The sequence below is a fragment of the Thermobia domestica genome, chromosome 7 (genome assembly GCF_964235325.1).
Source record: "Thermobia domestica chromosome 7, izTheDome1.hap1.1, whole genome shotgun sequence".
Classification (NCBI taxonomy): Eukaryota; Metazoa; Arthropoda; class Insecta; order Zygentoma; family Lepismatidae; genus Thermobia; species Thermobia domestica.
The window spans coordinates 47,374,826-47,397,303 of record NC_137460.1 but is presented as its reverse complement, the minus strand read 5'-3'; the positions used below and the strand labels follow the sequence as shown (position 1 = coordinate 47,397,303).

The window sequence follows — 22,478 nt, the reverse complement described above, 5'->3', positions numbered from 1 at the left end:
CTAACCGCTTAGCCACGAAGGAGCTCATTGAAGGAAAAAGACAGTTACTGGAAACTGTAACAAATATTTATTGAGATTTTATAAATAAACTATTTCGGTAACAATTAACAAACGTAGCATGATTCATGATTTTAATTCTAGAACCAAAAGTTGATAAGTACTTTTACTTTATGTATATGTATATCCGTGTATAATATGCGGCCTCATTCCGTATCTACACAAAATTTGTGGATTGATGAACAACGCAGAAATTGTAAAAATATACATCATTGCAAAGTAAATGCAAAATTTGCGTTCCGGTTACCCCGCAACGTAAAATATGCGTTTTAGTTTACGTAGAGGTTGTAAGTCATTCTTGAATGTTTTTCGTATTGTAACGCAATACATGGGATGCAGAAACTAATTATACTTACTATACCTTTTATCACTTAAGATAGAGCAGTTTTTGCGTTTTGTTGAAGCAAACATTACGCAATGAGACCTCTTTACAAAAGTATTCTTTCTAATTTAAACATGAATTTTTCATAGTTGGATGTGTGAAGTGTGTCTTTAACAGCTGGCATGTCAGTCAGCTGGAATGAGAACATGGCGGCTGGTGGCGGTAGAGATAAAAAGTATGATGTCATTTTTTAAAAATAATCTTTGTTAACTTCTAAATTATGAAAAATTATTTTATTCTAATTTCTTTTCTATGAGGCATGTCAAATGTAAAAGATAGTTTATTACTGGCATTCGTATTTCATGTTATTTTAAAATAATATATAAGTAATTTAGTGTGTTGATAAGGCGGGAACAACTTGAAAACCATTCTTGCGTAAAATCATAGCAACGGAAGTCGTGATATTATAAAATCACACCATATAAATAACAAATATCTTACATATATCACAGTTCTTGTATTGACATGATGTATGTAAATGCTTTTCATGTTCTAGCCGTATACCCTGTTTGATCTTGTATAATATCGAATATGTTTGTGCTGTGTAGTTTTGTATTTCACATTACCATAAATATACCCTTTTCGTTTACTACAAAAATGCATTTTCACTCGTAAGATAAGAGTATAATGTTGCAGGTGTAGTTTTGGCACACCACATTTTGGGAGATTTACAGGTAAATTTCAATACTTTGTATAATGTATATAAGGAACAGAATGTATAATGTATATAAGGAAATAAAAGACATGTTTATAAGGAACAAAGGATTGAGTATAGCCCGCTCCCCACAGTGATTTTTAACGAATCATAGTGATTCTAATTCAGTAGATGCCATTTTTCACCAGCGGCATATTTCTGCATAGTGTACAAAGTCTGTATTTTATATCTACAAGTGCCACGTTACTATGAAAACATGATTAGTGCTATTGTAACTCGTATCATTGCCAAAACGCACTTTTTTCCACAAGCTTTGCTTGCACGCCTACTCACCATCGCTGACGCGCCTGATCCCTTCAGACGCAGTACCGCACAGGCCCGTGAGCTTCACCGTAGTCTAACTCGGCTTGATAGCGTTCGTGCTTTTAGGAGGTCACCTAGTACGGTTGGTTCGTGTTTTGCACTAGTTTTTACGCCACGCGTGTGGAAGTAGTATTTATGTTCAAGTCATGAAAGAATTGAAATTTTTCAACAATTACTTCGGTGGTCCACTTGAATTTTTTTCTATGCCGAATGAGATGTCGTCCAGTAGAAGCTGTTTTGGGGACAATAAGGAAATTAGTGAAAATTATAATTTTTCAACAATTCTTTCTAGGGGTGCGCCAAGAGTAAATCTGTGCGGGTAGGGTAGCATATCTTAATATCAAGTGTTATAGTGAAAATGTAAAGAATTAAAACATGGAGATGTACAATACACCGTCATAAAAATAAATTTACGGTTAAAATGAGTGAGTATATATGAAAGACACTAACATGTAAGAATTAATTTCCACTGGCGAAGTATTGCTGCTTAACGTAGGGAAGCAGTATTTTAAAAGTGCTATAGTATGGTTAAAATGAGTGAGTACATTTGAGGAACGACTGTGTAGGCTTAACTTTAATTTCCATTGTCTGAGTAGTTCTGCACAACATAGGGAATGTATATTTAATATTTACATGCATAGAGTTACTAGTCTGAGTTGACACATTCTCTACTTTTATGGGATATAAAGTGTGTGTGTGTGTGTTTTTTCTAACGTCTGTGTGCATACTCTCCATTAAAAAACAAGCACAGTATCGTATAAAAATTGAACACGTGTATAAATGAGAGTTCTTGTCACAATTTCTCACTAGTATCTTTGCACTTGTAAACATTAAACACCAGTTTCCTACATTGTGCAGGAATGCTCGGCCAGTGGAAATTAATATCCTAGACAGTCCTCCTGTTTCATATGCACTCACTCATTTCAACCATAAAATGGTAACCAATTTTTGACAGTGTATTGTAAGCCTACATCCTCTAACGTATGTAATTTTATGCATTTTTCCACTCCACTATACTGGTTTATGCTCGAGCACTTTTGCTGCGCTCCTGCCCTGACTCTGTTAGATAACATTCTCGTTTATGGTGATCACTTAACGCAAGTTGGTTGGTGTCTTTCGCGCAGGTGTTTTTGTGTCATACGCCAAGACGAGTAGTTATATCGCAAGGGGAAGCACATCAGTTTGTACGCATATTATCAATCTGTATGCAATTATTTGGGCATGCACCAGGCTAAAAATAGTCTACAACATATTAGGGAATCGTTTGATGAAAGGAAAGTATATATATATATATTTCATATGACGGACTATTCTGCATCTGCACCAAATAATGTAGTTTATGTTAGCACTGGTGTGTACTTGTATCTAGAAGTGCGAAAAACATGTATAAATATGGGATTGATTGCCGAAGAGTAAATCCAGTCCTGTAATACAATATATAATCATTTTATTGGGAAGAAGTTTCAGGAGCTAGGTTTTCTGCTGATACAAAAGCGCACTATGTTTTTTTTTTTTTTTCTTGAAATCTATAAAGAGAATATAAGTATTCAGTGGTATAAGGGTTTAATTTTGCTTTGAGAGTTGGCCAGTTCTGACCATTATTACTTGATATAATTAACTAAGAGATTCACAAGTAAAATTGAGTTCTTAATACATTCAAGTAAAAGTTTTTTTTTTTCCTTTCCTCTTACAACATAATAGTTTTTTTTTCTTTTTAATTTATTCGGTAACTAAATATGTTTTTGCATACCAATTTGGATAGCTTTTTCAGAGCAGCTTTATTAATATTAGTAATATCATAATGCATTTTAAATTTTTGAAATTTTAAATACACTTATGAACCCTAGCTACAAGAGGGTTTGTACAGTTATGTGTGTTTAGATAAAGCGTATCAGGCCAAAGTAAGTAATATAGTATTAATGCCTTAATTTTATAAATCCACCTTATAGCGCGTTAGTTCATCTAAATTCACCTTTAGTAAGTATCTTTGCACGAGTAGATTTGGTCTGTGACCTACTGGGAACTGTTTGAGCAGAGATGAGCAGCGAATAGCGGACAAGTTTAATAGATTGGAGCGGAGAACGAATGCTTGTAGCATGGAGTTAGTATTTTGGTTGCGAAGAGGGTCCTGCAGAGACGTTATAATAGAGTTCAAGGGTTAATATTTTGTAGCTTACATCTTTCCCGTAAATCCTTTTGGTCCAATACTCAACCCATTTTTACTCCTTTGTGCTTTTTTTTTTTTCTACAGTTTCTTCACACTTTACATTCGTTTTTCGTTTTGAGAAATATCCCTTCAAAGATACCGACAAAAGTACGTAGACTGTGCATATTGTATACAGGACAAGCACTTTTAATTATGGAATTTGTGGTGCTATTTTCGTAAAGTTGAACAAATTATTGTTATTATTAATGGTGTTGCTTATGTGTTTCATTGTTCACTTTACATATAAAATTACTTCTCAGTAAACTGCTCACAAATCTGGAGTAAAAATACAAAGAAAGAGAAAAAAAAATCCGTTCTTGTGTCTTTTTAGTAATCGGACTTCCTACTTCACTAGTAATAGATTTGCCCTTGTAATCATTATCTTCTATTCGTTAACTACAGTTCTGCTACAAGGTGTGATCCAAGAATACGGTGATTTATTATTATTATTATTATTATTATTATTATTATTATTAGCAGCAACTGCTGACGCTACAGCCATTTGATGTAATTTATCCGATGCCTGATCCGTTGAGACGGGCAGCGTCAAGTTGGAACACGTTATGACTTGTGTCAGTGTCCAGAGCAGCTAAAGTGAGGTTGTGTTTACCATGTCTGTCGCTCATCATTGATTTCGAACAACGCGTGAACATTAAGTTATGTTTCAAGTTAGAAAAAAATACCAAAGAAACTCAAGAAATGTTGAAAGTGGTGTATGGCGATAATGCTGTAACTCTCAAGATTGTTTATAAGTATTGTGAGCGATTTAAAAGCGAAAATGAGTTGATAAGAAGACGAGCACCTTCGGAACGTACATTAACCTCAAAAAACAGAAGCAAACGTACTATTCGAGATCTTTCCGAAGTACTAAACTACTAGTATCGGTCCGTACCAAGCATTTTAACCACCAATTTGGAAATGAGAAGAGTGAGTGCGAAATTCGTTCCCCGACTTTTGATTGACAAGCATGAGTTTTTGGCCGAAACAATACTCCTGTCTGTCCATATCCACCATACTCTCCAGATGTAGCATAGCGCGACTTTTCCCAAAAATTAAAACCGTGCTTAAAGGAAAATGTTTGGACACCATTCCTGACATCATTGAGAAGGCCGCGACGGAGAAGCTGAACGCCAAGTCATGGATTCAATGTTGGGATTAGCTTATTACTTTGTTTCTAATAAAATTATTCACCTGAAGGAGATTAAATCAAATTCCATGTAAGCTTATTACTTTGTTTCTAATAAAATTATTCACCTGAAGAAAATTAAATCAAATTTCATGTAAGCTTATTACTTTGTTTCTAATAAAATTATTCACCTGAAGGAGATTAAATCAAATTCCATGTAAGCTTATTACTTTGTTTCTAATAAAATTATTCACCTGAAGGAAATCAAATAAAATCCCATGTAAGCTTATTACTTTGTTTCTAATAAACTCATTGACCGTATTTTTTTTATCACATCTCGTATGTCGTGGAAAGGTACATCGCCGCTCCACTTTGGAATGAAATAATTGTAGGAACTCCTCTTTTGAAGGTACGCAGAAATCTATACAGTAGAATTATATTGATAAAGTAGCCTTCGACTAGCTGGAGACTTCTACCCCAAATTCCCGCGTTTGTTCGGCCTACTGCCTCGCATCTTATATTTCAGACTTTGCTTCCGTGCCTCGCACGGCAAGATTAAGTTTATAGCATTATTCTTTGCGAAAATTTTAATTCTCTTTCCTCCTTGGACTACGCATTTCAATCAAAGTGAGATGATAGAATCCCATGTCGGCCCAAATGTTAAATGTGTTCAAAAATTCATTTCAAATAGTTAATGTTTCCCGTAATGACGAGACTGACAACCTGGGAGTAATATTTATATATTAAGGGAGAGAGAAAGAAATTGTCACCCTTCGTTCGTTAAAAATGGAATTTCTGGGAACGTTGTGGCATATACCCACTTATTTTGAATACGGAGTTTATATACACCGAGTTTTATATCCCTAACATATCTCTAATCTCAAAGGATTTCGAGACATGGCCACTTTATTATAACAATTTCTTCCTTTCTAAGGAATACGTCAGAATACTCTTAGAATCTAGAGAGATTCAGAGATATGGGTATCTTCTTCTAATAATTGTAATTTTCCCTCCTTAACCTGTAGCAGCGGTGGCGCAGTAGAATGTTCACCTCTGGTGCATATGGGGTCCTTGGTTCGATCCCATCTCGCACCAAGTGAGCTTTGTGTGGGACAAGTACCGTATGCGTGGATTTTCTCGGATTCTCTCGTTTTCTCGTACGTTATTCATTCCACCATTTCTTTCATTCTCTCCTTTAGCCTAGCCGGCATAACGAGGGATATAAACCTTAGTATCGTTTAATCTTTTCCTTCTTACTCCTTTTCATCATTTTTTAGGTCAACTACCAAAAAGCGCTCGAACACGTGTCTAATTATTTTAAATGAGAAGTCCATATACCAAATTTCTTGTCTCTAACCTTCAGATATTCCGAGGTATAGATATTTTAAAATAATAATTGCCACCCTCCTCCATTCCACGTCGAATTTCCACGAATTCTTCCTTACTGATACACTACATTACAAATTGTATACCACTGTGATATAAGAGTGGTTATTTTCTCCATTTTAATACATATCGATTCAGTCGGAAGAAGTGTTCTATAATGCAGTCTTCCCCAAGCACAACAAAAGTCGTAGTATACTCCACGTGATCTGAGTTGCTGAGTGCAGACTTCTGAGTCATATCTTTGTAACTGGTTAGTTGAGTTGAGTTGATTTTGAGTTTAATGTCCCGTTCATCAGCGAGGCTATATGAGACGTGGACCTACTGATTAACATGGAATCCGAACCACATGAGCTCCCGTCGGGAATCGAACCCGAGTTGTAACTCTTTAAGAGGAGATGACTGGATAGCGTAAGGTTAACGCATTGATACAATAAGTGAGTGACATGGGTTCGGATTTTGGGCCATTCGAGTTTTTTTGTTTTGTTTTGTTTGTTCCATTCTTTATGTATCACATAGTGGGATGTCCACTGAAAGAGAGATTCCTTTTGTATTAATAGTGATCGTTTCCGCCTTCAGTGTAAGTGGCTTTGGTTTGAGAACCAGTGGAAATTGCTCCAATTATTGTTATATTATGTGCACTAAATATATTTTATTATTGTGCCCATGTCTTGTGGTTGAGATAGGCATGAGATACCGATATTCAGTGCAAACGGGTTGTGGAAGATTCGGAATTGTAATGATAAGGTTTTGAAAGGGCTATTAGGTAGAATTTGGAGATAATCGAAGTTATGGTTGTATGGATTTACTTCAAATTGATATAGTCGTGTAAGGGTCAATGTAAAATCCTATCAAGGAACATTTATCTTAGTGAAATCAATATATATATATTAACTGGTGCGCAGAGAACCTGTGAGTTATTAGATTAATAGTGGTTTCCTATACTTTAACAGGTTTTCGCGTAAAGTTGACCGTGTATAATTTAGCTGTGCAAAAACACGGTCAACTAATACAACTCTTTCCTTCAGGCAATTCATTCATTATTACAATTCTTTCGATTCAGTGATTTGATTCTTTCTGTTCAGTAATTTGATTCAATTCGTTTCTGTTTTTTAACGATTCTGTTTCATTCGCTACACCAGAGTGATTTTGTAGCAGGGAGTAGAGAAGTCATTTTTTTTTTTTGGAGGGGTCAGCTTGTACCTTACAGTAATCATTGGTCGGGCAGTGTGTGATGAGAGTGAAATGTGGCGCGCAATTGAATGCCGTGTTTGAGATTTGAAAATAATAGTAATAATAAAATAATGGGTATCGGTGAGCTATTTTTTGAGGAATGACTCTTTAATTTAGATTAGGCACATGGTTCTGCAATTTGCTTATTACGTATGGAAAAGAAAATTTTGTAGTGATGCCAGTGTTAGTAAAGAGTATGTAATATTCGTGAGGCATGCAGGTGAATTTTATTCATCTATATAATTTTTTAGGTATGTAGTTATATTTTAAATACAATTATTATTATTATATAATTTTTACGTACAGTAGTAGTTAGTGTTGGGAAATATGGGGTCTTCCCCCCTTCCTCGAGTGAATAAACTCTCAGTATTATTTTACTTGCTTCTGCTACAAGAATTCTGATATAATGGTTAGTTTTACGTTTTGTGAATTTTGTTCTAGAACTTGCTGAAGTTGAGAAATTTGGTTATTCCTGGTATTTGAAACATTGATTAGTTTAGGACTAGTCTAAGACTGGAAATTAGAATAGTAATACATTTTTCGTTACTTCAAAAAAACATTGTTTAAAATAATTAGTGAAAAATTCACAGCGGGAACCACCATGATAGCCAACCCAATTTCATTTCGGATGAACTGGCTCCTCGAAACATTGAAGGAACTGTTGCGAGGAATCAGTTCCTTTGGAATCGGAATTGGAATATATTCTGCAGCATGCTTCATGAATAAAAAATATTTTCCCCAATGCTATAAACAAAATAAATACAATTATACTGGGTTCACTTTCAGCCGATCAACTCATACTGTAAATAGCAACTTATATCTTTTCCCACATACATTGCAATTTCTATTGAGCTGTAATAATCCGACAATAAAACAGAACCTGTAACCATTAATATCACTGTCATATACTTATGTTGATAAGCGATATAAATTTAAATCTTTTATGTGTTCTTTGCCAAAAGGAACGTCCACTCCATTAGACATGTGCTACCGTAACAGAACAAACCACATGAAGAACTGGACAACACTGACAAAGATGACGTCAAATCATATCCCCGCTCATTAAAGAAAGCATCAACAGTACGACACTACTTCCCACGTGACTCGATACCAGTGGAACAGATACGTACACTGGAGCCGGAACCAAAAGAACAAATCACTAAATCAAAGAATCGCATAAAACCAATGACATGATCTAAGTAAAATTTTGCCGATTTGAAGATTGGTACTGTTGCACTTGTGTCAGAATAATAATAATAAAAAGCTACTGATTGCGTTTCTTTTTCATCCTCCAGTGATGTTAGCAGAAATGGCGAAGTTGGCAAGACTTAATAATGTTTTCTTTGTTCACCACGAATGCCCCAATTTAATAGACATGAGTTACGTATAAGTATGAGATATAAATGAGATACGTTATTAAAAAGTTTTTGAAAATTCATTCACAACTGGAACACTATATGCTACATCATTCTGTTTTCATTGTACGAAAGAAGAATACATAAACAGACCTGGTATACCAATTGTTAAATGACCATGACCAATCTTAACGGTTATTTAATTTAATGACTTGAGGTTAATACTTTTTAATTTAAATTTCTCCTCCACAGATACTGAGTAGACCTCGTAGCTTCCGTCCCCACTGCGAATCAAACTCGGTTCGTCGCGCACAACCAGGATGCACGTGGGTATAGTAGTATGATATGTTTAGAAATTTGAAATTTTCATTTATCTAGTTTTAATTTTTTTGAACAGGATGATGAGTGGTTTGTCAAACGGAGATTCGTCTTCTGCGGAAGAAACAGATCCTTTGCTTCCTGAACAAGAAGAGGCTGATGATGAATTTCAATTTTCTCCTGAGTTGACGTTGGAGAAACTGTAAGTTAAATTAAAATTTAAGTACTGATCATATATCCCAAAAAAATGTGTATTATACTTCATTTCGGTAGTTCATACTGAACAAAACTCTACAGAAAGCTGAAATAATTGGAGCGAAGCTCCTCTTTACTCGACTTAAGCACTTTTCTTTACTCAACTTAAGCACTCCTCTTTACTCGACTTAAGCACTCCTCTTTACTCGACTTAAGCATTCATTTATCCGGATACTCCTCTGAGATGCGTGAACTGTTCTTCACCATGGTGATTCGAGAGCGTGTGCTGTATGTCGTAAGGGAACATATGTCCCGATCGGATATACCATTAAGGAATAATCACCGAAAAACGGGATGCCCATAAACTTTTATCTTATGGAAAAGCATTTGGGGCACGAATTCTCATTGTTAACAATGGAAAATGGGATTTTCAGCGTTAGAAATAGGACGAAGCCCTTTTCGTTTCGATCTGCGAACACAGTTTCTCAAAGTCGAGTCTGCTTTTCGCTGATATGTCAAATTCAACTATTATTTGCATATTGTGTTCGTTCACGAAAACAATTGATGCACTAAAAAGTGCTATGAATCTTTATTATAAAATTTAAAGTGACTATGTTTGTGACTCTAATCTCTTGAAACTCTCGACTGATCTCCATCAAATTTCCAACATAGATAAGGTTCGGGCCTGGGATGGTTTTTATCTATTCACTTTGATGAAACAACGAGGGAGAGGTATAAAAAAAATAAATAAAACTTAATAAATCTCGAACCACCCGACCGATCTTCATCAAAGTTTCAACATAAATGAGGTTCGGGCCTCCTGGGATGGTTGCTATTATTTCACTTTGACGGTGCAGCATAGGAGAGGGGGTGGGGGGGAGATAATAAAAAGTAAATAAAAATGAAAGTGTCTGCCTTTGTAACTTCATCACTGTTGCACCATCCGACCGATCTCGATCACATTTTCAACATAGATAAGGTTCGGGCCTGGGATTTTTATTTTTTAATCGTATCACTTTAACGGTGCAACTTAGGGTAGAGGGAGAGACATTTAAAAATGATCGAAGATGACCGATATTAGTGTCTAATCTAGAGTTTTCGGAGTCGTTGAGATGAACAGTGACACTTCCGATTCTGTTTAAATCCAAATTCAGCCTCAACTTGGGGAGGGGGGAGATATATAAAAATAATCGAAAATGACTAATATTAGTGTCGAATCCATAGTTTTCGGGATCGCTGAGTTGAATAATAACACACTTCTGATGCCGTGTCCCGTAACATGAGGGAGGGGGAGATATCATCGAAAATGACCGATATTAGTGCCAAATCCATAGTTTTCGGGTTCGCTGAGATGAACAGTGATACTTCTGATGCCGTTTAAATCAAAATTCAGCCCCGCAACTCGGGGGAGAATATATATATATATGATTAAAAATGACCAATATTAGTGTCGAATCCATAGTTTTTCCGGGTCACTGAGATGAACAGCGGAACTTCCAATACTGTGCCGCACAACATGGGGGAGGGGAGATATAATCGGAAATGACCGATATTAGTGTCTAATCCATAGTTTTCGGGCTCGTTATGATTAACAGTGACACTTCCGATGCCGCTTAAATCCAAATTCAGCCACGCAACCCTGTTGGAGGAGGAAGTTTTTTAATTTAACTAAGCGAAGCGGGTAATTGATGCTCGTAATGAAAAAAAGGTCGATCACTTTACTCCAAATTTGCAATTAATGCATACCTAGTTTAAATATAATACATTTTTGGGATACGAAGATACTTATTTTAATATAGAATATGTTTCACATAGCGTGCATTAGTCAGTAAACTGTAAGACAGTTGATATAATACTGTGAGTAATATGTGGGTATTAGATTAGTGATTTTTAACCTTTAGATATTGCTGGCGGTAAAAATAGAAAAAAATCTTTAGAGAAAGCAAAGAAAAAGCAAACACTTTTGTGCTAATTATTTAAGTATATGAATTGACGTATTTTCATGTTGATTTGTAAAATTTTAGTTTTTAAGGAACTTGGTTTATGAACCCTTTACATATGTACACTGTCCGTGTATGCGAATGGGAGACTCAAGAAGCACTTCGATGTATCACCAGTCGCATAGATCCGGAACAGAAAACGAAATGTAAATGAAATTCTGTACCAAAACAAACATGAGTTTGTATCTCTGTCTTGCTTTATCATCATCATCATAATTATTCTGCCATTATTGGCAGGTCACTTGCCGCTGCTGAGAAGCTTCCATGCTCCATGGTCTTCCGCTAACCTCTTCGTTCTTTCTTGCCACCATACCCTCTAGCACGTCTCTCATGATACAGTTTCTTCTTAGCCAATGTCCCAACCAGTTTCTCTTTCTCTTCGTGATATCTAAAATTATTTTCTTTTTTTTTTTTTCCTCTCTCTCTTTTCTGTTAGTTTAAATTTAGGGAACCAACACGCATTTTTTTTCTTTTTTTACGCACGCACTACCCTAGCTAACTGTTTTAAGTTGGTTACAAAGAAGCGGGTGAGGTTAGATTTACATAGAAGTTTCACCACCCGAGTGTGACGTAATGTCACATGGTATTATCAAGGTGGAACGAAACGAGCCCTTGGGGACTTCTAAGCCCCTTTTCTCGCTGACACTCGCTCAGCTATGTTTCGTAACGTAAATAAATCACTTTATATGCATTATATATTACGTAAAGGGCAAATTAGTATTGTTTTTGTTGTTATTGTATTTTAATGATAAAAGTGTTATGAAAATTTTTAAAAAAAACTTCGCTTGGGCCGGGTTTGAACCCACGCTAAAAGCGATTTTATTACTAGCCCGCTCGCTAGCATCCTCGGCCACGAGGACCGACAGCAGCTGGCATTTGATTTGTGCTATATGTATGCTACGTGGCGAGAAGCGGATAACTTTGACCAATCAGAACCGTGTATTTACAGCAGCTGGCATTTGATTTGTGCTATATGTATGCTACGTGGCGAGAAGCGGATAACTTCGACCAATGGGAACCCTGTATTTAGCTCCTGTGACTAGGATTGAGCGTAATTAAAATACATATTGAATCATCCCAGCCCTTGTGATATGTGGTTTATATAATTTACAGTTGTTGTCAGTGTGAATACCAATAAAGATAGCTCCGAACTGTATATAGGACAAGGTACTTTCTTAATTGTAGAATCTACTACAAGAAAACATTAAAATTTCCTTTTTTTTAAAAAAAAAAATCTTTTTATGAGAAAAAATCCCAAAAAGTCTACTTTTTTGCATGGAAATATGATAGTGATAGAAATGCTTACAAATATGAGAATGTCCGATAGGTAGTTAAGGGCAAATAAGATACAAAATTATGATGAATCTATAAGTTGATTTGTACGATCTGAGTTATTATGAAGATCTTATAGATAGTAAATATGTAATAGCTGTGGAATGGTCAAGATGAATTGTGATGTATAAAGAGTGCATACGGCACAGATTTATGATAAAGAATTATTGTAGAACGCAAGTATTTCTTGTATACATAATAAGATTGAAGATAGTTGCTAAGAGGATTAGACATGGGTCCCATTCTTTGGCTCTGTTTTAACATTTTGAGCAGTGAATATATTGGTTGTTTTTATTATTTTTTTAACACTTTTTGTATCTTATATAGTACACAGAAAAAATTATCAAATAACAAAAACTCCATTTATGAATTGGCAACTATGATATGTTAATAACTAAGCACAGAAAACAGTAATGGTGGGATCTAAATTTACTACGTAACTTCGTTCTTTATAATTTTAAATGTATATATGTATATTTAAACTTAATTTCTGACCCATCTAGAAATTTCATGAAACGCATGAATGAGTAAGAGTACAATGAAGAAACGTTGCACATCTGATTTATTTGAAAATAAAAAATGTCCAATATATCAGTAATCAGTACTGTTTCTCTGACTTTCCAAGCATTGTAAGATCCTAGTTCGGAAACACTCCACTAGATTATGACAGTCCTCTTGTGTGATGACGGACCACTCTTCCTTGAGGCGTTGAATCCAAGTTTTTCTGTTGCAAGGACTTGTTTTCTGAAACACGCTGTCCTGCAGTCGAGACCATAAGTGCTCAATAACATTAAGGTCCGGACTATTACCTGGCAATCATTCCACACTCCGGGGAACTCTTTGGTGATCACATTCATTGTTGCCTTTGCAGTGTGACATTTGGCTCCATCCTGCGTCAAAATCGCGTACTGCTGAACAGGAAACATGGTGGGATTAGTAAGACACGCTCGGTAGACTGGAAGTATTATCTCGGTAGTATTGGGAGTCAATCGTCTTTCCTTTCTCAACAACAATATGTTCCGTTTTCCATAGCTTGAAATTCCTCCTGCCACTATAGCCTTTAGGCCGAAATTGAGACTCCGTATAGGAGGTATCGTTTCAGGAGACGATGTTCGAACCCGATGATTTTGCCGGTTCGATACAGGAAAGAGCTCCATCAGATTCTCATCGGTAAATAGCAAGTTTCATTCGTCCTCACGAGAGTCATCAGCAAAACCTTCTTGCAGTTTCTTACAAAAATTGTAGCAGTCCGATATAGTTTTCTGCGAAAGCAGTGGTTTTTGAGGCTGCACATAACATTTTCTTCCCCAGTCGGTAATCTGAAGATATTTCTTTCCCTGAGATTTATATCTTTGTGAAAAGTTCAGTCTCTTAGCTACAGTTCTTGTTCCAATACCTGGTTTGTCTTTAACCCATTCCCATATTTGCGTCTTTGTTCTTGATGTAACTTTAGTTGGCTGCCCTGTTCTTTGTGCATCCTTAACATCCCCATCATTCTTTCGCACCCACTTCCTTATAGTGTTTCGGCTAATTCTCAGTTTCTTAGTTATGATTCAGATACTTTCACCATCATTACTAAGCACTTGAATTTTATGGCGAAGCACTTCTCTATCTGTTGACATTGTACTGTATTGCACGTTATACACTTGCACTTAAAAATGAGTTTGCACTTAAAAAGCACTTCACTTATTTTAAAAAGAAATGGAATGAACTCTTTCAGTTTCACGTCCCACGATAATGCCGGTTAGGCTAAAGGAGAGGGTGATGATGAGAAATGAATGAAATGGTGGAATGAAGAAAGTGGGTGGAAACGGGAGAACCTCGAGAAAACTAACGAGCACGGTGTTTGTCCACCACAAATGTTGAGTTGAGTTGAGTTTGGGTTTAACGTCCCGTTCAGCAGTGAGACTATATGAGACGTTGACCTACTGATTAACGTGGAATCCGAACCACATGAGACCCCGCCGGGAATCGAACCCGGGTCTCCCACGCCAAAGGCGCGTACGCTAACCGCTTAGCCACGGATGTCCACCACAAAGTCCACACGGCGCGAGCTGGGATCGAACCAGGGACCCGAAGCACCGGAGTGAACGTTATTTTGAAAAGAGTACATCTTAAATATACACGTATGTGGTTTGAAAATCCGTGCAAATTTACCCAATAAAAAGGGGATCAAACTGATTTCTTTTTTGTGTAAACTTAATTCCTGATCCGTCTGAGTAATTTTTCGCACAGGTGACCCCAAACACATGCTCACAATTTTACACTGGTTGAAGCAGTATCGCTGGAAGTTTTACAGTTTACTCACTAAATAATGCCAAAGACAACAATGCGATAATTTGTCCGATAATGAACAGTATTGCTTACAAAATAGACCTCGTCATGCGTAGTATATGTATACAAGCAGGTTCGTGATAACAACATACAGAGATAAAAAAAGAAAGTAACGTATATATGAAAAATTATTCGGTCAAAACTAACCTATGGAAGGGTGGTAATTAAGATATGGAACTTTATAGAGGTCAGTTGATGATCCGTGAGACCTGTGTAACGCGAAAAATCAAGTAACTTAAAAAATGTGGTGGGTCAGAAATTAAGTTTACACCCTGTATGTATAAATATGTATAGGCTGCCGAAAACATGAAAAAAATGAACTTTAATGGTCTCTAATACTTTGGGACTTATCGTAGTCGGTTAAGACTTCACTTAGGAACTAGTATGTGCCCTATCCATGTATTCATGTTTCAGAATCCTGCTGTACTTCCGCAGCAATTTTTATAGAGGTAGTTAGTGAGTACTTCAAATTATGTGCTCGTAGCCAAACGCCCTCTATAAAAATTGCTTCGTGAGTACCTTAGGATTCTGAAACATGTATTTTTGGATAGGGCATATATTAATTCCTAAGTGAAGTCTTGACTCGACTACGGTAGGTCTCATAGTTCTGGAGCTATGTACCTTTAAAGTGCAGTTTTCAATGTTTTCGGCAGCCTACAACTGCGAAAGGAAGCATTTGTTCATCCAGGTTGGTCTGTACTTTTTGTCTTATCTTGGTGTCAGGAATCACCTACCAAACATTGTCGGTATTGTTTTGAAACACCCTATTTATATATCAAACTAACTACTAACTAGTTTAATCAGCTGATCTTGAACATAATAGGAATTTTTCTGTTTATCAAGCTATTATTTATTAATTTAATGTTGAGGTTCACTTGAAAATAATAATTTGTGTTTGTAAGCTATCTTGGTCGGAAACATTGAACGGGTAAGGCTGTTCCGTAATTTCTTTACGTTCATTTTCTTCTAAGCTCATACATATATATATATATATATATATATATATATATATATATATATATATATTATTGTTATTATTATTAAGCTTGATGAAATTAGCAGTCTGTTTCTGCCGAAAGACAGATTAGCAGTGGTCGAAGTGAAACGGTATGCGGTGGTATGCCATACCGCCTCTGGTTTTTCAGTAATGAGGACATACCGTCTCTGGTTTTTCAGCGATCAAGACAATATTTAAATAGCCGGTATGTTGAGCCAGAATCATAATAAAACATACCGCCTCTGCTTTTTTTTTCCACTTCGAACATTGCAGATTAGTCTTTGAAATATAATCACAGATGGTTGTTCACAAATATGTTTTCAGGGAGTATATGGAGGTGAGTGTTAAAAATACAATCTGTAACTTCTTTATTTTTAGGAGGTACTTACAAAGGCAGTTTTGTAATAAAAGAAACTGGAAGAAATACCATGTGCCACGAAATATCCTTCTTGCATTGGTTGGAGAAGTCGGTGAATTGGCAGAAGTATTGTAAGTAAAAATGCTGTATCTAAATCCATTTATGCAGTTTTAGTTCTGTGGACTGAACATGAAGCTTACTTCTACGTTTTACTTGTTTCCTCTCAACATTCTACCCCGTCCTCACTTTTTCTTTTTTGTATGGTATCATCTTTTCCGTTCGTTTGTATTTATGTCATTTTTGTTTGCCATCGATTCGGTTTACTAAACTTATATATTGTGTGTTTACCCTGTTAGTTCGTATGTCCGTCCGTCTGGGAGAGAAAAAAAAATCTCAGAAACTAGTTGAGGAATCATCAGAATGTCGAGAGTCAAAAGTTAGAGATCGAGTTCCGTTTGATGGAGGTGATCCATTTACCGGAAGTGGTAGAAATAAACTATTTCCGGTTTTTACATTGATTACTATAGAGCAATGATTTTCTGCAATTACTTAAGCGTTTTAAAGAATACGTATCTCCATTTTTAACTTCCTACTACAGGGTGTCTACTGATACCGGAAATACTTGAATTTTACTGGCATTTTGATCCACATATTGGAAAAATCGTGAAACTGGTAATTTGTTAATGTTTTTTTGTAATTGTTTTAATAGTCTTAGAAACAATTTTGTATCTATTGACGTTATAATTTTTTCCAAAGAGTTGTATAGATTTTGTAATTAGATATTTAAAGCAATAGGTGGGGTGGAGTGCTGTGAGGGGAGTTGGGAGGCCCTTTAAAGAATGTTAAAAAAATCATTTGTACAAATGTTTAAAAAATCAAGGCTATCTAAATTTATTAAAAATAAAATGTTTTTGATGGTAAAACAATTACTGTACAAACCTGGAATCATCAAGAATGTGATTATTCCTAAAGAACTTTTTTTTTTTTTTAATCATTATATTAGGTATTGGAATTTTGCTTATGGTTATACTGAATATACTGGGATTTTGAAAATGAAACTCAGTAGACACCCTGTACTAAGACCAAAAGTGATAAAAATTCACTACAACTTCCAGTTTCAATGTTCATTTACGTAGAGCAAAAATGATAAGAGACAACGAGAACAGTTTTTCGAATTGATTTAGTGTTCTAAGAATAGATACAATCTTCTCTGGCTCTCAATCTCTCATTCAACCGAATGTAGCAGAAATCAATCACTTCCAGTTTTAACGTTGATCGCCATAGAATAAAATCCGTAATATATATATAGCGACAAGTTGTTTTCTTTTGTAATCAATTAAGCGTCCCAAGATTATATTCTATTTTCGCTCAAATCTCTACTAAAAGTGGGGCCGGAAATATACCACTACTTCCGGTTTCAACAGTTATTTAGGAAATACTACGGCGTACAAACCAAACTCCTTATTGTTTTTACATATGTTTACAAAGGTTGTGCACATAAAAAGTAACAAGCAATAATCAAAGTCTGATGGTCTTCCTTGTGCCCTAACAAAGATGTGTTATGTGATGCTTATTACCAACTGCGCCAAAGTATGAAAGAAAAACAGTTTACATGAGTTATTCATTTTACAGAAACATCAATGCCTGTTTTTCTTATTTGTAAATAATTCGTGTTTTATTAATTAAAGAACTGATAGAATGCACATTTAAACTCACTTAGGGCTGCAGTGGCTCAGTGGTAGAGCATTCATCTATGGTGCATGGGATCTCTTGTTCGATCCTAGCTCGCGCCAAGTGAGCTTTGTGGTGGACAAACACCGTGTGCATGGGTTTTCTCGGGGTTTTCCGTTTCCTCATTTTTTTTTCATTCCACCAATCATCCGTATTTAATTATTTGTATACGTTTCAATGAATACTTGTCGCCAGCCTCACTGCGCGTCTATTAAAGGATTTTGTATGTTGATTCGTGGAGTCACATTGCGGTAAATTTCTGTCCTTACAAAAATTGTGAATTTTTACTCCAATAAACCGAATGCCTGACCTCTTGTGCATGTCTTTGATTAAATACTTCGTAGATGAGTAACCAGCTCATTTTAATTTTACGCTTATAATTTAAATGATTATCTAGGCTCAAATTATCGAAATAATGAGAATCACTCGTTGTTTTATATTCTTCGATCTTCATTGTTCATTATTCGATATTACACTGATTTTCTTAATCAAACATACACTCGATACAACTACAATTTTAACTGTTGAAACTTGCACCTTAGCGATTTATATATTTCCTGGTATTCTTAATTTTTTTAAAAAACTTTATTTTACGTAATAAGTATAAAGTGTATATTTATAAACTTCATGCTTTCTCTTTTTGACGTAAAATGATGTTTGGATACAAGAAATGCTTGTTTATATTTCCTTTGATAGCATATTATAAGCACTGTGAAATTTAGACAATTTAATTTTACATTTCTGTCAGTATCACTAGTAAGTATCTCAGTGTGTTACCACGAATGATTTTTGCTTATTCCTCCTTTTGTGTTTTCCATATTAAATTTCACATCATGAGTAAATGAAATATTCGTATTCTTTGTAACAAGAATCCCACATAATTTTGTGTTTGTACTGCTGGCGATTCAAAAGAAACGTATAGTAAAATTTCACCCTTAGGAGTGGAATTTCGAAAAATGTAAGATGATGAAAACCTGCCTCCTATATGGTGACCTGTTATCATATCAAAAAATCAGTGTGTTCTTGAAAGTAATTTTGCCGTTGTAATACAGTTTACAAAATTAGCTTATGTCGTAAGATTCCTTCCTTCCTACTGCGGGATTACATTTTAATAAATCGGTATATTCCCAATACAGCGGTCAAAATATATATCCAAGATTCACACAGTAGTTTTTGCATTGTCATTTTCAACATTTTAACATTTAAAAATTTCATGTTTATATAATATTTTTTATTTTATTTTATTTTATTTATTTATTTTTAAGTATTGTGTGTACGTTTTCCTTGTATACAGTATTTGTTCAGTATCGTCGTACCGTAGGCGGCACAGAATGACACCAAACTCAGTGCGGGCTTACTTGTGATAGATCGTAAATTAGTCGATGAAGCTGGCAGGTTTCTGTGTTGCTTTGTTTTGGGAGCATTTCTGTCGCTTGTGTATCGTGGACTTTCATTCGGCGATTATTATTATTATTATTTTCGAAAAATTAACTCTCGAAAGCGCAATGGGATACATTTTGTATTCCAAACTTTCAAATTTGCATCTGTTTTTGTGTTTTTTCGCTGTTCTTTTCTTAGCTGAATATTTTTGGCCCTTCTACATTTTTCTACATGAAAGCTCCGGTGAATGTAATTAATTATTGAAATAACTGGAAATTTTTAATACTGGGGTACAAAATTACCCCTGTGAGCTTATTCCAAATTTTTTACATCAGATGGCTCTACTCTTTGTGATATTAGCAAGATGTTATTCACCAGTAATGCAAACTTTTGAGAACTTTACAAAATTTAATGTAACTAGATACTTCCTTCAATCTTTTACATTTTCATTTCTTGGAGTTTGCTTTTCTAGGTTCATATTCAACAAAATCTCTTGTTATCATATAAATCTTAATTCTCTTTTTGCTCTTCAAAATAGTGTAACATATTGTTTGAATTTATCAATATTATCAATAAAAGCTCTGCACGCAAACAAAATAATAATCTTAATTCCCCCCCCCCCCCCCCAATATTAAGGTAAAAAAATAAGTTGGAGTGCAAAATGTACCCGCACTGGGCTTTCGCGAAACAAAAGGAACTTGGGATTCCAAGGGTTAAGCAATAAATATTAACACTAAAGAAAACAAAAGAATGTTCTTGACTTTACAACCTTGAAAATTTAGTAACAAATTAAAAAAAAAAAAAAAAAAAGTATGCTCCCATCCGTAGTAGGTCTAAATAACCTTAGAAGTTTAAGTTATTTATTTAAAGAGTTCCAGTTACTTCGGGAAATTTCGGACATGACTGAACATTGAGGGACACATTGATGGGTTGGATGGTTGTTGGAATCATTTGGCTGCTATTTTGTGGTTACGGGAAAAGGGGAGCCTTTGACCTTCTGAAACTGTTTATGAGGAAAACGTCTCTGCTTATGTTTTAGTATTTTGCATTTAATTTTTTTCTTTCTTTGTACGAGCTTCTTTAACCCAACCCAGATTATGTCTAAACTGCCCTAATTCTTAACCTAGCTCTTATCTATTTTATCCTTTCTAATAAACGTGACAAGCTAAACTTCTGAAGATATTCTTTCTTACAACTTCTTAAGGCTAAACACCAGATGCTTAACAAATAGCATATTTTTGTTTCTTCATTTTGTGTTTAGTCAGTGGAGAGGAGAGGTTGGCGTAGGTTTACCAGGATGGTCAGAGGAAGATAGGACACGCGTAGCGCATGAGTTGAGTGATGTTCTTATTTACCTTGTGGATTTAGCTGACCAGTGCAGAATTGACTTGTCGAAGGTAGTATTAGAGAAGATGGAACTGAATGCTAAGAAGTATCCTGCACCAACTATTTGATGCAGTTCCTGTATCAAATACTAATTTCAACAGGGACCAAACTCAAGTTCACCCACCTTGTAATTTTATTAATTTATTTGTGCCATACTTGTATTTAATAAAAGAAATTTTGCAAGTTATTGAGGCTAGTCATTTCTTCGTTCTGTGATATATTGAAATAAAACTGGCAGATTAGTCTTGGTTTTACCATTTGTACCTTTTTTCTTCCTTAGAGCGCCGCCCATGTGAGGAAGGGGGCAATCCCGACAAATGTTGGGAAGACCAGGTCTTTAGGGAAGACGGAGTGTGTAAAAGTTTATCTTTCTCTCTCTGTCTCTTTTCAAGTTTTGTTCCTTCAATTAAGATTGTTTCAGGGACCGCGGTGGCTCAGTGGTAGAGCGTTCACCTCTGGTGCTTGGGGTCCCGGGTTCGATCCTAGGCCCCGCCAAGTGAACTTTGTGGTGGACAAACACCGTGTGCATGGGTTTTCTCGGGGCTCCCCCGTTTCCTCCCACTTTCTTCATTTCACTATTTCATTCATTCCTCATCATCACCGTCTCCTTTAGCCTAACCGGCATAACCGCGGGACGTAAAACTTAAAGATTATATTTTAAGATTGTTTCAAGTATAAAATTCATACCGAACTGCGTGTAGTGTGTGGTCATATGTACGGCCAATTTTCCCAGTAATATTTTTCCGCAGAAACTGTTTATAAATGTAAAATAATGAATAACAAGTTAAATAAAATGTAACTTAGCTGTTTTCATTAAAAAAAAAAAAAAAAAAAAAAACACGAGAGTTGGCAACAGTACTGACGACTGTTGCGGGAAGGGGGACTCAGAAAAGTTTGGATTGCCCTCTGAGAAAGTTTGGGAGCCATGATATCTGTGGGCGGCCTTGCTTGTAATGATCATCTGGGGATCAAAAGCTGCAGTACATACTATTAGTGATTTTATAGATGTGATAGTTAGCCATGTAAGTACCTTATATATTGGTTTATCTATGTTCAGGTTTCGATAAACAATGAGTCAAAACGTACAAACTCTTAAATGCATTGTATTTAAATTGTCCTGTACAGTTCCGACAAATATGCCTGTCTTCCTTCATAGGTCGGAGATACTATTTTTAAAAAAATGTAATTATTTGCAGGTTCAGAGAACATTTGAACAACTAGTTCTATTCAAAATTAGGAAGAAAACAGCTTCTTACTTCCTAATATATACATATCTCTTAAGGTAATTTCTTCACATTAGTAAGAATTAAATTGATTAATAATGATGACCGTTTGTTTCGTGTTAACAAGAAACTTCGGAAACTGATTTAAAAATTGCTTTCAAAAGCATTCAAGCCAGCGGTTCAATAAGAAATGATAGAAAAAAAAATCTGTACGTTGTGTTTTTTAGTAAGTAACTCGGGCCTACCGAGGAAGACGCAAGTATTATCTATCGAAATTATATAGGACAATTTAACACGACGCTTTTAGTGGTCAAGTTTGATTAATTATGCAACAGGATGTGTCAGTCCCTTCCGTTAAATCAGTATTCTTTGTTCTTACATACGAGATCTGTGAAATCAAAATCTGCATAATTTTGATCGATAGACAGTATTTTAAGACAGAGAACAAAGTTCGTACTTACAAA

General features: G+C 35.5%; 1 protein-coding gene across 2 annotated transcripts; it reads left to right on the top strand.

Annotated features, from left to right (window-relative positions):
• The first annotated feature begins 469 nt into the window (after positions 1–469).
• Positions 470–20,978, top strand: LOC145690058 (dCTP pyrophosphatase 1-like). 2 transcript variants are annotated; one of them, XM_081764567.1, is made up of 4 exons: positions 470–614; positions 9,158–9,280; positions 16,315–16,425; positions 20,667–20,978. In XM_081764567.1, exons 1-4 carry the CDS (start codon positions 562–564, stop codon positions 20,857–20,859), a joined length of 480 nt encoding a protein of 159 aa, XP_081620693.1. In that variant the 5' UTR covers positions 470–561; the 3' UTR covers positions 20,860–20,978. The 2 variants fall into 2 exon arrangements, with proteins under 2 accessions (XP_081620693.1, XP_081620694.1); XM_081764568.1 differs by having other exon boundaries at positions 523–615; positions 9,162–9,280.
• The last annotated feature ends 1,500 nt before the right edge of the window (positions 20,979–22,478 follow it).

Bases quoted from the DNA above. Each gene is read 5' to 3' on its own strand.
- LOC145690058 (XM_081764567.1), top strand. From the start codon at position 562: ATGTCAGTCAGCTGGAATGAGAACATGGCGGCTGGTGGCGGTAGAGAT. The intron at 9,281-16,314 runs GTAAGTTAAATT...CTTTATTTTTAG, and splicing joins GAGTTGACGTTGGAGAAACT to GAGGTACTTACAAAGGCAGT. The intron at 16,426-20,666 runs GTAAGTAAAAAT...TTTTGTGTTTAG, and splicing joins GGTGAATTGGCAGAAGTATT to TCAGTGGAGAGGAGAGGTTG.